The 12,838-nt window shown below is 39.3% G+C and overlaps 1 protein-coding gene across 6 annotated transcripts in view; it reads left to right on the forward strand.

Moving 5' to 3' along the window:
- LOC121710087 overlaps positions 1-12,838 on the forward strand; it is a 324,103-nt gene that overhangs the window by 27,436 nt on the left and 283,829 nt on the right. For all 6 annotated transcript variants that reach the window (XR_006032094.1, XM_042093995.1, XM_042093993.1 and 3 more), the window contains exons 2-6: positions 2,742-2,940; positions 3,046-3,325; positions 3,438-3,537; positions 7,543-7,628; positions 9,011-9,095. Coding sequence is in view for 5 of the 6 variants with exons in the window: in XM_042093995.1 (XP_041949929.1) it covers positions 2,779-2,940; positions 3,046-3,325; positions 3,438-3,537; positions 7,543-7,628; positions 9,011-9,095 (713 nt within the window). In the remaining variant the exon portion in view is untranslated. The remainder of the gene's footprint in view (positions 1-2,741; positions 2,941-3,045; positions 3,326-3,437; positions 3,538-7,542; positions 7,629-9,010; positions 9,096-12,838) is intronic.

Consider the following 12,838-nt stretch of genomic DNA (forward strand, 5'->3'; position numbering starts at 1 on the left):
TCAATCCATGATGCGATATTTACGGCTGTGTCCCTCTCTTGAAGTGGCATGGTGGTCAAATTGAAGTTCATGAGCTCCCATTCATCATTTATAAAGTGGCAGGTTAGGCCTAAGTATGCCTCTGTGGCCATACTTGTCCACATATCTGTTGTCAGACATATCATGGAGCAGCAGGACAGGGCATCTTTGGTTTGCTGAAATTGCACATCATATTTCCTCTCCATCATGTTGGTGAAACATGTGCGTTTGGGTAGAATGTAGCCAGGTTGGAATGTTGCCACCATGTTCTGGAATCCTTCACCCTCAACTATGGACAGTGGTCTCATATCCCTCACTATCATTTTCAGGATACTGTCAGTGAGTATTGCTGCAAGTTGTGGCGTGCAGTCCTTCCTTGGAAGGAATTCAGTCAGACTACTTTGCCTGCAACTGACAAAAGAGGAGAAAAATACACAATTAACCTACTGATGTAGACAGGGGGTGCATTTCCCAAAACCATAGTTGCTAACCTGTTTTATGTATTACCAAGCTAAGCATAAGTATGCATTTCCATTAGCTCCCCCCCTAATAATGAATCGCGCTAAAAGCAGGCAGGCACGCAGCTGCTCACGTTTAGCCTACACTTGCATGCACGGCAGGGTTTGAATTAGATTATCTCCCGGAGAGAAGAAATACTATTTTCTGATTGTCGAGTGGGTTGGCTATTAATTCTGAATAACGGGACACGTTGATCTGGTTTAAAAAAAAAAAAAAAAAAAAGTTTAATCACCGTTCCATATCAATGATTATGAATGGTTAGCCTACTATAACAACCATAGTTGAGACGGTAGACGACTGAGCCTGGAAGTAGCCTAGGCTTCGCAACAATGAAATCAACTGTAAACAAGCTAACTGTCCATGCTGTTATAGGGCCAAAGAAAGTTGTACCACTAACTGAACAAGTCGGCTTCTTTTTAAACGGAACCGCTTGTTTCCTTTGCGTGCTATAGTGGCAACCGGGCGATAAGCGGGAAAACGGCCGCCGAGGTGTCCTTTTACAGAATTAATTAATGTAGGCTACTTGGGCAGAGGAAACTCCCCTCCGCAGCGCGTCGTGGAGTTTTTTGCCTCTCGCCCTTAACATCCAAAGACATTCATTGTAGGCTACTTCTCAAAAGTTAATAAACAGTACAGACTAGCTCGCCGTTTCATTAATAATCATATACTTACGTTGTCTTATTCTTCTCTGTGGGTGCATCGTCAACAACTCCTGTGTGTTTTCGTTTGAGATGTTCGTGCATTGGCACAGAAAGAGAATAGCAGATTAACCAGCAGGGCACGCACAGCGCACAGACTGGTGTGGAGTTGAATTACAGTGAGACAGGAGACCAATAAATAGGCGGAAAACGACTCCTCGACTAAAAAAATTGCAGTCGACTCATTTTCATGGTCGATTACATCGACTAAGTCGAATAATTGCGGCAGCACTACAAACAAACTGCTGAGTAAAGCAATTAAACTGTTGTATTTACCTTAGTAAAGCGGTCCTCTGATGTGCATGTTTTCACAAACTTTGACTGCTTCGAAGTGCATGTATAACAATATACTGTAGCACAGGGCTTAAATTTCACTGCGGGATTGCGGGCATTGCGCATCATTTTGTTCAAGTCCCGCAACTCTAGCCATCATAATGCGAGAAATTCCCGCATACACTTTTACAGCCTGTCTGATATATTAATCATGATTAATCACTTCATGATTAATACAATCATGAAGTGGCGTGAATGCGGTGCTATTGACCGGACGGATCAACTACCGAGTTGAATTGAACATAGCCTCATGCAGACGCAGACACACTCACACACACACACACAGAGAGAGAGAGAGAGAGAGAGCGAGAGAGAGAACCACTTTGCGCTTACACAAATAGGCTTCGCAACCATAGCAAACTTTTACATCTGGAAAGAGCTCCTTGGTAAATATCCTGCTAGCTCAGGTCATGTCAACACTTGATCCCAGAAAGATTGTCTTCGACTTGTTAGTTTTTTGAACATTTATTTTATCTAATGACATAGAAAACATAATGAATTGCATCCACATATCCTTATGCACTATGCACAACTTTTATTCACTAGCGACTAGCCTAAAACGGACAGGCTGAAGGGAATTCAATTTCAATTTATTGTGCTTATATAGTGCCAAAACATTACACATGTATCATGGCGCTTTACAGAATGTAGGCAATCAGAGAAAAAGAAAAGAGGGAGAAAAGAAAAGAAAGAAAGAAGGCCCATGGGTAACAGGGGCGAGGGAAAAACTCCCTAGAATTCGAGATACATATAGGAAGAAACCTCGAGCAGATCCACGACTCAAGGGCCTGACCCATCTGCCTAGGGTCAATACGGACAGTAAGGTCTGTAAACAATGACAAATGCATATGGTCAGGTGTGGAGAATAGGACATGGTGTTTAAAGCACCTGAGCCTACGAGTCCGATTGTTCTTCAGTTGTATATTTGTAACGTTTTTTTTTTGTTACAGTTCGTTGCGCAGTATCAGTCTTCATCTCACCAATCTAATGCACATTACAAAATGTTACATTTTATATAATTCACTATTCATACATTGCATTTTTAGAATTCACTACGTATATCAACTTATTTCAAATGTTTCTAAACATCACCCAGGTAACCCATAAAGGTAAGTTAGACAGAAAATGTATAAACACTTTATAAACACTACATTTATTTTTCCTCTTTTTCAGACAGATTTGTGGAGTTTTTTCCAGAATCTTTTGAAAGATGGGGTTCGAGTACATGTATAACATAAAGGAGGGTTCTTGGGAAGATGCGTATTCAAAGACTAGTGCTTCAGCACTTTCCCCAAAAACTCACAATGTGAGACTATGGAATCTGTTCATTGCTCTAACATCATTAATAGCTTTTTCCATCTCAATGTTTCAGGTAAGTGAAGCCAATTTAATTTCAAAGATTAATTTATACTAAATGACTTTGAGAATACCATTGTCAAATACTTTGCGGTTAATAATCTTCTGTTGTATCTCATAGGTCTTTTTCAATGGCACTTTGCAGTCAGTCAATACGATAAAATATGGCCTTGATCTTATTTATTTTTTATACATTGTTTCACGTTTCTGTATCGGGTTTGAAGAAAATGGTGTAGTAATCACAGATGCAAAACTGATTCGGAGAAGGTATTTGCGCACTTGGTTTCTTGTGGATGTGTGTGGTTTGATTCCCCTGGAAAGCTTGGCATTGGCAAATTCAGCATTATTTGTTTTGAAATTAAATTGTTGTCTGAGGGTGTTGACTTTGTTCAGAATAACAGGTAAGTTTTCTTGATGCTTCTGTGACATCATAGGCTACAACATACATCATTTATATTTTAATGTAAAGTGATATAATATGTTACATGAGTGATATGTTTGTGTTGCATGCAGCCTCATTTGCAAAGGAACCAGACACCAACAAAATACATTTGACAGCCCTCAATTCCTTTTGTATTATTGTTATTTGCATTCAGTTATGTGCATGTTTTTGGTAAGTCTTTTTTTTTCTTATTCATTTTTTATTGTCAAAAACATAATCAAATACATCAAATAACATGTTATATAGACACACATAAGTAATATTACCCCCCCCCCAACCACTATACCACCCTCCACCACCACTCTCCTCCTCCCACACCTCCCAACATAGTATTAAGGCAGTCACAGACAGGTTATGGTTAAATCAGCATCAGGTATTTCAGGTTAGATATCAAGTTCTCCCATATCAATATTGTACGTGGCTGAGCATTATTTACTCTTGCTGACGACCGTTCCATGTAAGATATGTCCAAGAATGTCCGTAGCCAGTGAGTAGTAGAAATGTCATGAGGGGACTTTCAGCGCTGGACAACAATTATTTTGGGCTGCAGTGAGCCCTGCAAGCCATACCTTACGATGAAAAAACACACCCATTCTCCTCTGTTACACAGTGTTCCTGCGGGGTCTTAAACTTTAAATTTAAAGCCTTAAAACTAGGGATGCATGATATTGAATTTTAACCAATATCCAATATGGCAATATTTACAAGCTCATTTTGGCTGATTGCCGATGCCGATACCAATATTCACCTCTAATTTTTATTAATTGAAAAGTTTCTCCTGTACTAGCTACAACTAACCTGTTATTATGATAGTGTAGGCTACTTGCTGTCGATACGGGACATTAAAAACTTTACTTTGATTCAACCCTGTATCATTTTAGAAATAGACATTCACTAATGAAAAATAAATTATTTCAAATATGCCACATTTATTAAGTAGGCTAGCCTAAAATTTTCACATAAACATGTAAATGTCATACTTGAACAGTAGCCTACAAGACAGTTCCCCAAGAACTGTTCCTCAAATCCCAAGCTAAACAGTGGCTAGTTCAGGGACAGTGGCTCAAAATCCCTGTTTTTTCTAGAAATGAAGATATAGCGTCTTATGAAATATGCACTGTTTGAGCCTGTCACTCTTATGACACATTAGAGTGTGCGGGGGGGTGGGGGGTGGGGGGCTAAAACAATAATACCACATTTTTACTGCTGTCGGGCTCCATAATTCCTCCTCTTGATCGGTAACATCTGTGTCGCTATCGCCCTCTTGCAAGCGCGACTCGGCCTATCACCCACTCTGCTCGGCCCGGCCCGTGGTGGAGATGGAACTCCCTCCTCAGCACGGTGGTCAGTCACTCTTTCTATTGTTCTTGACTTGGCGTGTGGTCTTCCTTGATTGTGTGGTGATCCTGGTCTCCCCTGATTGTCGTGGTCAGAGTCATCTTGTCTTAGTAGAAAGGTGGACTCATCTAGCGGAAACGCACCTGCTGCAATATCTTTTTCTTCAACTTTTTCATTTTCCCCTTCAGCACCTGAGAAGTGTTGCATGTAATGTTTCCGGGAAGTGACCTGGCGAGACTACCACCTAGTGATAAACCCACGAAAATAAATGGCCTGAATTTTACCTGACGTGCATGCGCCACTGATTCGACCAAAAGCGGCAACCATCAAAAGCCGAGTTATGATAAAATGTCTAGATAAAATATCCAGATTGTCCGTTTTCATGAGTTTTCGATCATCATCTAGTTCAGTTCTATTCATCATAGAGTTCCCAAAATCGCACACAAGGTGTGTTAGAGTGTCTATTTTCGGAATTTAGAGAAAAAAAAGCTACAAACGCAATATTGCGTTTTTGGCACTCAACGCATGGGAGCAAACAACACAATATTGTGTTTTTGGCACTCGTGTTAAGAAGCATTATAATTATATTGTTTCATCATTTGTCCACAAAGATGATGAATACCTACATCTTTACTTCTCTGCATTTCTGGGATGCTCTTTTCATACCCAATCATGTTGCCAGTTACCCTAATTAGTTGTAAAATATTCCTCCTTTTGTTTTCTTTATCATTACACAACTTTTCCAGCATTTTCTTGACCGCATCCCAACTTTTTTGGAAACATGTTGCTGGCATGAAATTCAAAATGAACATATTTTCCATGAAATAGTCATATATGTAATTTTCAATATTTGATATGTTGTCTGCATCATTTTTGCAGCTAAATAAGTTAACAAGACTTGCAGATTATCAAATTCTGTTTTTATTTGCATTTCATTTGCAACGTCACAACTTTTTCTAATTTAGAGTTATACACACTGCCACTTAACCTGGAAAAAACACTCTGGAAGCTCAGTTTTGGCAGCTTGAACCTAGGAGCAGCTAGGAGGTATTTCAGACGCCCACAGTTATATGTTGCATTTTAAAAGAACCGTTGGGATAATGTATCCCTGCATAAATTAACTTCATTTGATATTAAGGGCCTGTCACCAATCCACCATTTTTTTGTGCTAAAAGCGTCCTTAACCTCATTTTCAGGGTGCTTTGGTCCAGTGTTTATATGTTACCAGCACGTCTTTTTGGAACGTTGCCTAATGCTAGCTAACTGAAATGACAGCAATTGTTCAGGACTCACTAAAATATTACTTTGAAAGACAAATGAGGAGCTCATTTGGCATTACAATAGAATAGGTCATCCCTCTAGGCTTTGTAAATTACGTTAGGTTTGCAGCCGTGGTTTAATATTTAGTTACATAGTACATGGCTGTTCGAGTTTTCATCTGCCACTACCAACGTTGTTGACAGTGTAGGTCCCGCCCCTTCCTTGATTTCAATTTGCTAGCAAGAGAGAAGTGACATTGACGAGCCTAGCGCTGTTCTAAAAGTTGAACAGATTTCAACTTTCAGCTCTCTGAGTGCTGTGGAAACAAACAGTCAGCGCCGAGGGCTTTTTTCCGCCGAGGGCGGTGAGCGCTGTGAATGCATAGGATTTGTATAGAAAATAGCCGCCATCGGCGCAAACATATGCGATTGGTGGACACAGGGCCTAAACGTTACATTATCAATAAGCGATAAAAATTTGAAATTGGGCTTGCCTCAATTTTAAATGATGGTCATTGTACACCTCATTTTAAATTGGTTGCCGGTTATTTGCCGCTGAACCGCATCATAGCTCATTACCATAAAGTTCACCAAGTTTCAACTTTCTGTTTGACGCTCTGGTTGCTCAACACACCCAAAATGCGACGCCGATGGATTTGCAGCTTCTTGCCGCTGAGAGAAGCCGGCTTCCATTGAAACTTAATGACTTCCTGTAATTGTAAAGCTCAAGTCGGCGGCGGTGTGTACATACAGTAAAACAACAATAGGCAGGGAATATAAAGAATGACACCATTAAAACACATATTTCCAACATGATTAGGCTATTTTTCAAATAAAATAGGCTACATTTAGTCATACTCATGTATAATGCGAAAATAAATAGCACTGGGCCTAAACGTTAGGCTACTCAACGCAAGTCTACGTGATAACAGGTAAATTATTCTTCAACTTTAGACCTAGGCCTACATATTCCCTGAACAAATTAATCAGAATAAAACCTTAGGAAACAAATTCAAAATAGCCTACATGCAATCTGGTTCATACTCAGTGCCCTTGCCCCTTGTGGCACAAAAATACTTATTGTGTGGTTATGCTACATGACAGAGATAAAATATAGCCACCATTGTAATCAGGAGAATGTAATCATGCCCTTCAACATGATATAAAATATAATTAATACATTTGAGGAGAACACGCATCATTTTCTTAAAAAAAATCTTCAAATTTCAACTCCAAAAAACACAAAATTATCAGTTTGTCAAGATTAATGTATGTTCGTTTCCCATATCCAAAGCAAATCTAAATGTGGAGACTTGGCAGACCATGTTCCTTTGATCCAAAAATTCCTCCAGTTGTGTTACGTTTTGAAGATTTATTTTAACAATGACATGTATCTATAGCCTACAACCACCACCCTCCCCACAAATCGCACCCTGACTACAGCAGTGTTTTTATGCTGATTAGACACCTTGATGGCTTAGCTTTGCTTGTTTAATAATACAGTACATCCACTACAATTTATTGTCATTGATACTGTCTCAATAGTAATTGCCCCCCCCCCCCCCCCCCCCCCCAACAGGTACCACGATGTGTGTACAGGCGCTCATAGTACTGACTTGAGAAACTGTCAAAGATTTTTCAACTGGCTACAGTTGTTCCCAGATGGTAAGTTTTTTTCTTTTTGTTGTTGGTGGTGTTGAGATTGTAAAAATGTTGAGAAGGTGTCAAATTTGACTTCAGGTTTTCTGTATCTGATACCCAGACACCGTATTGTCCATTTTCCCTTACTTATACATTTACACAAGCACACCATTTTGTACATCTAATTTGATGCGCATACAAAAGTGACCCATCATACAAACAGAATTTGCCCTCTAATCTGCCTAAACAGATACAATATTAATCTGGCATCTGCATAGCAAATATATGGTTAGTCTTCAATCACTTTGTTTTTAGTATTAATGTTCAAGGTAGAAATGAAAAGAAACAAAGCCAACACTGTGTGCACTTTTGACTAGTATTCTCAATGCTTTCTAGGGCTGTAGTGATACAAACCGAATTGTGAGGTAGGTGTATCACGATCTTTGACCCACGGTTATTTAATAACATTTATATAGTCTACCTTGGAACACCAGAGGATTATAATATAATATAATATTATATTATTATTATAGTATTAATAGTATTATTTTATATCCTGATATAAAAAGAGAATACTTCATTTCTGATATTATGACAGCACACTTTATGCAGATTAGCCTATAGCCTAGGCCTTCTATTTCTATTACAACTTTACCTCTTTAATTCAGCTGTCTGGTTGAAGCTTGGAAATATTGTAAACAAAGTAGCATAGTTGGCTATCTTATAGTCTACTGGTTGGACTGTTCAGTTTCCCCATGTGTGTTTAAGTTTCAAGGTAATACTTGTTCTCCTTGGAACAGGCTCTTTTGGGAAACTTTTGTTATGATTGTCATGAGAAGTTATGATTTATTTATATTTGGACAGCGTAGTATTAGTAGTAGTAGTAGCCGTGGCCCACTGGTTAGCACTCTGGAGGGTTGCCGGTTCGAGCCCCGACCAGTGGGCCGCGGCTGAAGTGCCCTTGAGCAAGGCACCTAACCCCTCACTGCTCCCCGAGCGCCGCCGTTAAAGCAGGCAGCTCACTGCGCCGGGATTAGTGTGTGCTTCACGTCACTGTGTGTTCACTGTGTGCAGTGTGTTTCACTAATTCACCGATTGGGTTAAATGCAGAAACCAAATTTCCCTCACGGGATCAAAAAAGTATATATACATACATACATACATACATACATAGGCTACCGGTAAGTAAAGCGGGAGATGTGTGTTGCTTATGCGGCTGCGTAAGCTGCAAAGCACTGTGTGAAACACTAGAAAGGGTGTGTCGCGATTCTGCCACACCGCGACACAGGTTTGTGGATATGAGTGTCGCGATTTCGGTTTCGAATCGCATAATGCAACAGCCCTAATGCTTTCTCACTGTATACTGTGAGAAATCTTAACTAATTTAGATTTTTTTCTTTCTTTAGTTTCAACCAATTTGACTGGAGTCTCCGATATGAGGCTTTTTGTTGATGCAATATACTGGGCTGCGATAACATTAAGTGGTGTTGGGTAAGTTCACTTTTATGAGTGCTGTGAATATGTTCAGGATCAGTGACAACAGTATTTCGAATATCTAAATGGCGATATACAATATATATCGGTATTATACAGGGTTTGTACGTTTTGAAAATGACAATTTCCAGGCCTGGAATAGTTTTGGAAAACAAAAAACATGTCAAAAGTCATGGAAATTTTCTTCACCCATTGCAATTCAACTGAGAAATGTATCGCGTTTGGGCAGATCATGTTGCACACTTCCTTGTGTCTGTCGCATGGAGACCAGAGATCGGCTTTTTCTGAAAGGAGCTACTCTGCCCTTCCTCTACTCATTCGACTTGCTTTATCCATTACCGTAGAACACACAAACAGTGGAAAGGAGTAGGGAGAGGGGGGAGTAACTTGTTTCAGAAAGCCCAATTATCTTCGGTTGAACTTTTAAATTCAACGTTGTAGGCCTAGGCTATGTGCTTTGCCAGGAAAATAGGCTACCAATTTAATTACGTTTAGATTCACTTGGATAAATAAAACGTTTTTTTATAATTGTCAGCTTATGTTTGGTGCATTAGCCTTTTAATCAGTTGTTTAGTCATGCATGGTCTGAAAATATTTCAGTCTGTCATGCACACCAACTTTGTAGCCTATTCTACATTGTCAGTAGTGAGTGTGCCAATAAATTATGTAGGCGCAGGTTTGCAGCTGGATGGCATTTTGCGTTTGCGGTAGCCTACTGGAGTTCTTTAAGCTACAGCCCTGTTACTTCAGCATTGCATCTTACTAGACGGTGTGTGCGGCGCAACAAAGCTGCAGGAATTAAACACGCAATAAAGATACTGGTCATGATGAACCGACAGAGTTGAAGAAGAACTGATTAGTAATTGATCAGATTATTACATTAATCAGGATTTCAATGTGTGGAGGGTATTTGTCTACAGTAGGCGATCACATAAACTTAAGTGCACAAATTTGCATAATTAATTAAATGTAGGGCTGAAATATAGCCTAATGTGCTTGCTGGTGTGGCAGTGTTGGCCTACATTTTTATTAGGGGTGTCACGATTTCGATTTTAATTTGAAATTGATCGAAGGTAGAATTGACGATGTAGCCACACCCCCAATGTCACATCCAGCATGTATGCCAAGACGCAAAAACATTAACACACACGTGTTAAACTGCGATGTCAACACTCCTCCAACTTTAGGCTGAGCCAGTTAAAAAACAAAAAGCATCAACCGACTGAATTCAAAGCTCCTCTTGCTACACTGAAAGCACCGGTGTGGAAGTTTAAATTATCATTCTGTGTTCATTTCACTATATTCATGTCTGTGTTTTTAATGTTTGTTCTGTTTACTACCTTGTGGTTGGAACGATTTCAAAATAAACAGCGGTTTCAAAATAAAAGCCCCCCAAACAGATTGGGAAAAGGCCAAAAAAAAACAGTAAGGAATGCATTAATAGTAATATTAAAAAAAGATTAATAATAAAAAATCGAATCGAATCATGACTTTAAAGTGGAAATGAAGCAGTCAAATAAAACAGATGTCTATAGCACTAGTTAAATATTTAAATATGCCATAAATACAAATAAAGTCAGACATATGAGTCGTTATTCAGAATAAAGCAAAAACAAGGTGCATTAATTTCAGCTGTGAGCCGCCATCTTTGTTTTCAGAAAATGATGACATCACAAGAATGGTTGGTACAACATGCTATGCTGTTTACATAGCGGCTGTCATAGCCTCACAGTTAGCTTACTGCCTCAACAAAATGGATATGGACGAATGGGATAGACCCACCAATGAGGACAGGCATCAAATTGCCTATGCTTTTGAGCCAGTAAGAGCAGTGGGAGTTTTAGGTATATATGAGTGCACAGAAAACAATCGGTGGTGCTTATGTGGGGGTTGTGTCCCTATGTTCACTGACATGGCACACATGGAGAGTGTCTGCTGTCAGGAAATGAACCTGGGACATCTCCTCCAAAATAACAGATATATCACGTCCAATCCTACGCGCCAAATGCTGTCATTAGAGCGAGACGTTGGAGGTCGCAATGCGGTCGCTGACGCAGTTAAGTTTGGACGGGTTCCTTCATGAATCACTCACCCCGTTTTCTCGGCAGAAATGGCACAAACTGCAGTTTACACAAACAACCACAAGGGGTCACTTGGGAGTTCTGCCACTACTATTTTTGATGTGACTTGACTTACTGCTTCCATGACGCAGTTTCCGAGTCATTTCAAGTCAGTAGAACAATCAGAGACAGTTGAGCCATTACCAAACACATATGATAATACAATAGCGTGAGTTTATATATCTTATCAGGCTGAAACAAAATGTAAATAGCCTGCGTAATTCTGCTTCATAAAGTTGAACAAACGCATGTGGTAATTTTATAGATAAATAGAAATAGCCTACTGCCATGCAGTTTATGGGGTAGACCAACGTGGAACTTACACACGCGAGATTCTTTCTCTAGTCGTAGCTGAGCAGAGTTGGGTGTAACGTGTCATTAATCACGTTACAGTTCCTACAGTGTGCGAGCAAAGATATTCAGAATTCTGGGAGGGCGACAAGAATATTGGCAAAAGAAAAATAGAAATCATCGGAGTAGGCTGTTTGTTACCTTACTACTGAGTGGGAAACAGTGCACAACTAACTAGCTAATGAGTCTGATGTCAATCACACCACAAATTGATTCCAAAAAAATATGTTAGGCTATAGGCTACAAACTAGGACTGCCACTGTTTTCAGTGTGAAGAGCATCTAGTATAATAAATTACAGAAGGAACGCAACTCGCAAGTGCACTTCACTCAAAGCAGTCCAATTATGGAGTCAAAATAGGGTCTTTAATATTGAGAGCTTGTGAAAAGTTGTTCACATGTGTAATAAAGTTTTGCAGCTGTGCAAAAGGAGTTCTGCATATGCAAAGAAATTTCGTACCTGTAGAAATATTTTGTATATGTGTGAAAAAAACTAGATGTACCGCATAGCGGTACAAAATATGACCGCCGCTCAGTCCTGTACATCCGTTCCGCGAAAATAAATCACACTTCAATTTGTCTCCATATTTTACTCCATCCCCCACTCTTGAAACTTTTGTGTATGCTTGTTTGGCATGCCTGAGTGTGTGTGTGCGGCTGTACAGAAAGTAGCCTACTGGTGCTGAAAAGGTGAATAGATTGTAGAATAGCCAAAGAAGATGTAGCATTGTTATAAAACCTTTAAAATCTCTAAACAATCACAAGTAGGGCAGTTCATCACAGTTCATCCATTGCAACTGGATTGATGAAAGGTCACTTACACCTGTAGGCTACATTGTATTTGGGAAAAGCAAAAGGTATCAGCATAATGTTATTTATTTATTTATTTATTTATTTATTTTTTATGTATTTTTAAACAAAAACATCTCTGTCAGTTCCATGCCGTTTTCAACAGCTATCAAAAACAAAGGTCATTTTTGGATGGATGGATTTTTTGTGAATGTTTCTTCTTCTACATAAGATTTTAGTCATCTTTAGTTCATGTAATACTTTATTGTCAATGCACAAATTAAGTAACAGTAGTCTGAAATGTTATTGTTAATGCACAAATTAAGTAACAGTAGCCTAGTCTGAAACGAAATGCTGTTTTACATCTAACCAGTGGTGCAAATAACTGACATGTCCAAATGGGCCTTGATGAAATGCGTCGCTAGACTGTTCATACACATTTTAACGGGCCAAAGTTGAAGAGCTTTTGTCCGTTATTGTT

This window comes from Alosa sapidissima, chromosome 5 (genome assembly GCF_018492685.1).
Source record: "Alosa sapidissima isolate fAloSap1 chromosome 5, fAloSap1.pri, whole genome shotgun sequence".
Lineage (NCBI taxonomy): Eukaryota > Metazoa > Chordata > Actinopteri > Clupeiformes > Clupeidae > Alosa > Alosa sapidissima.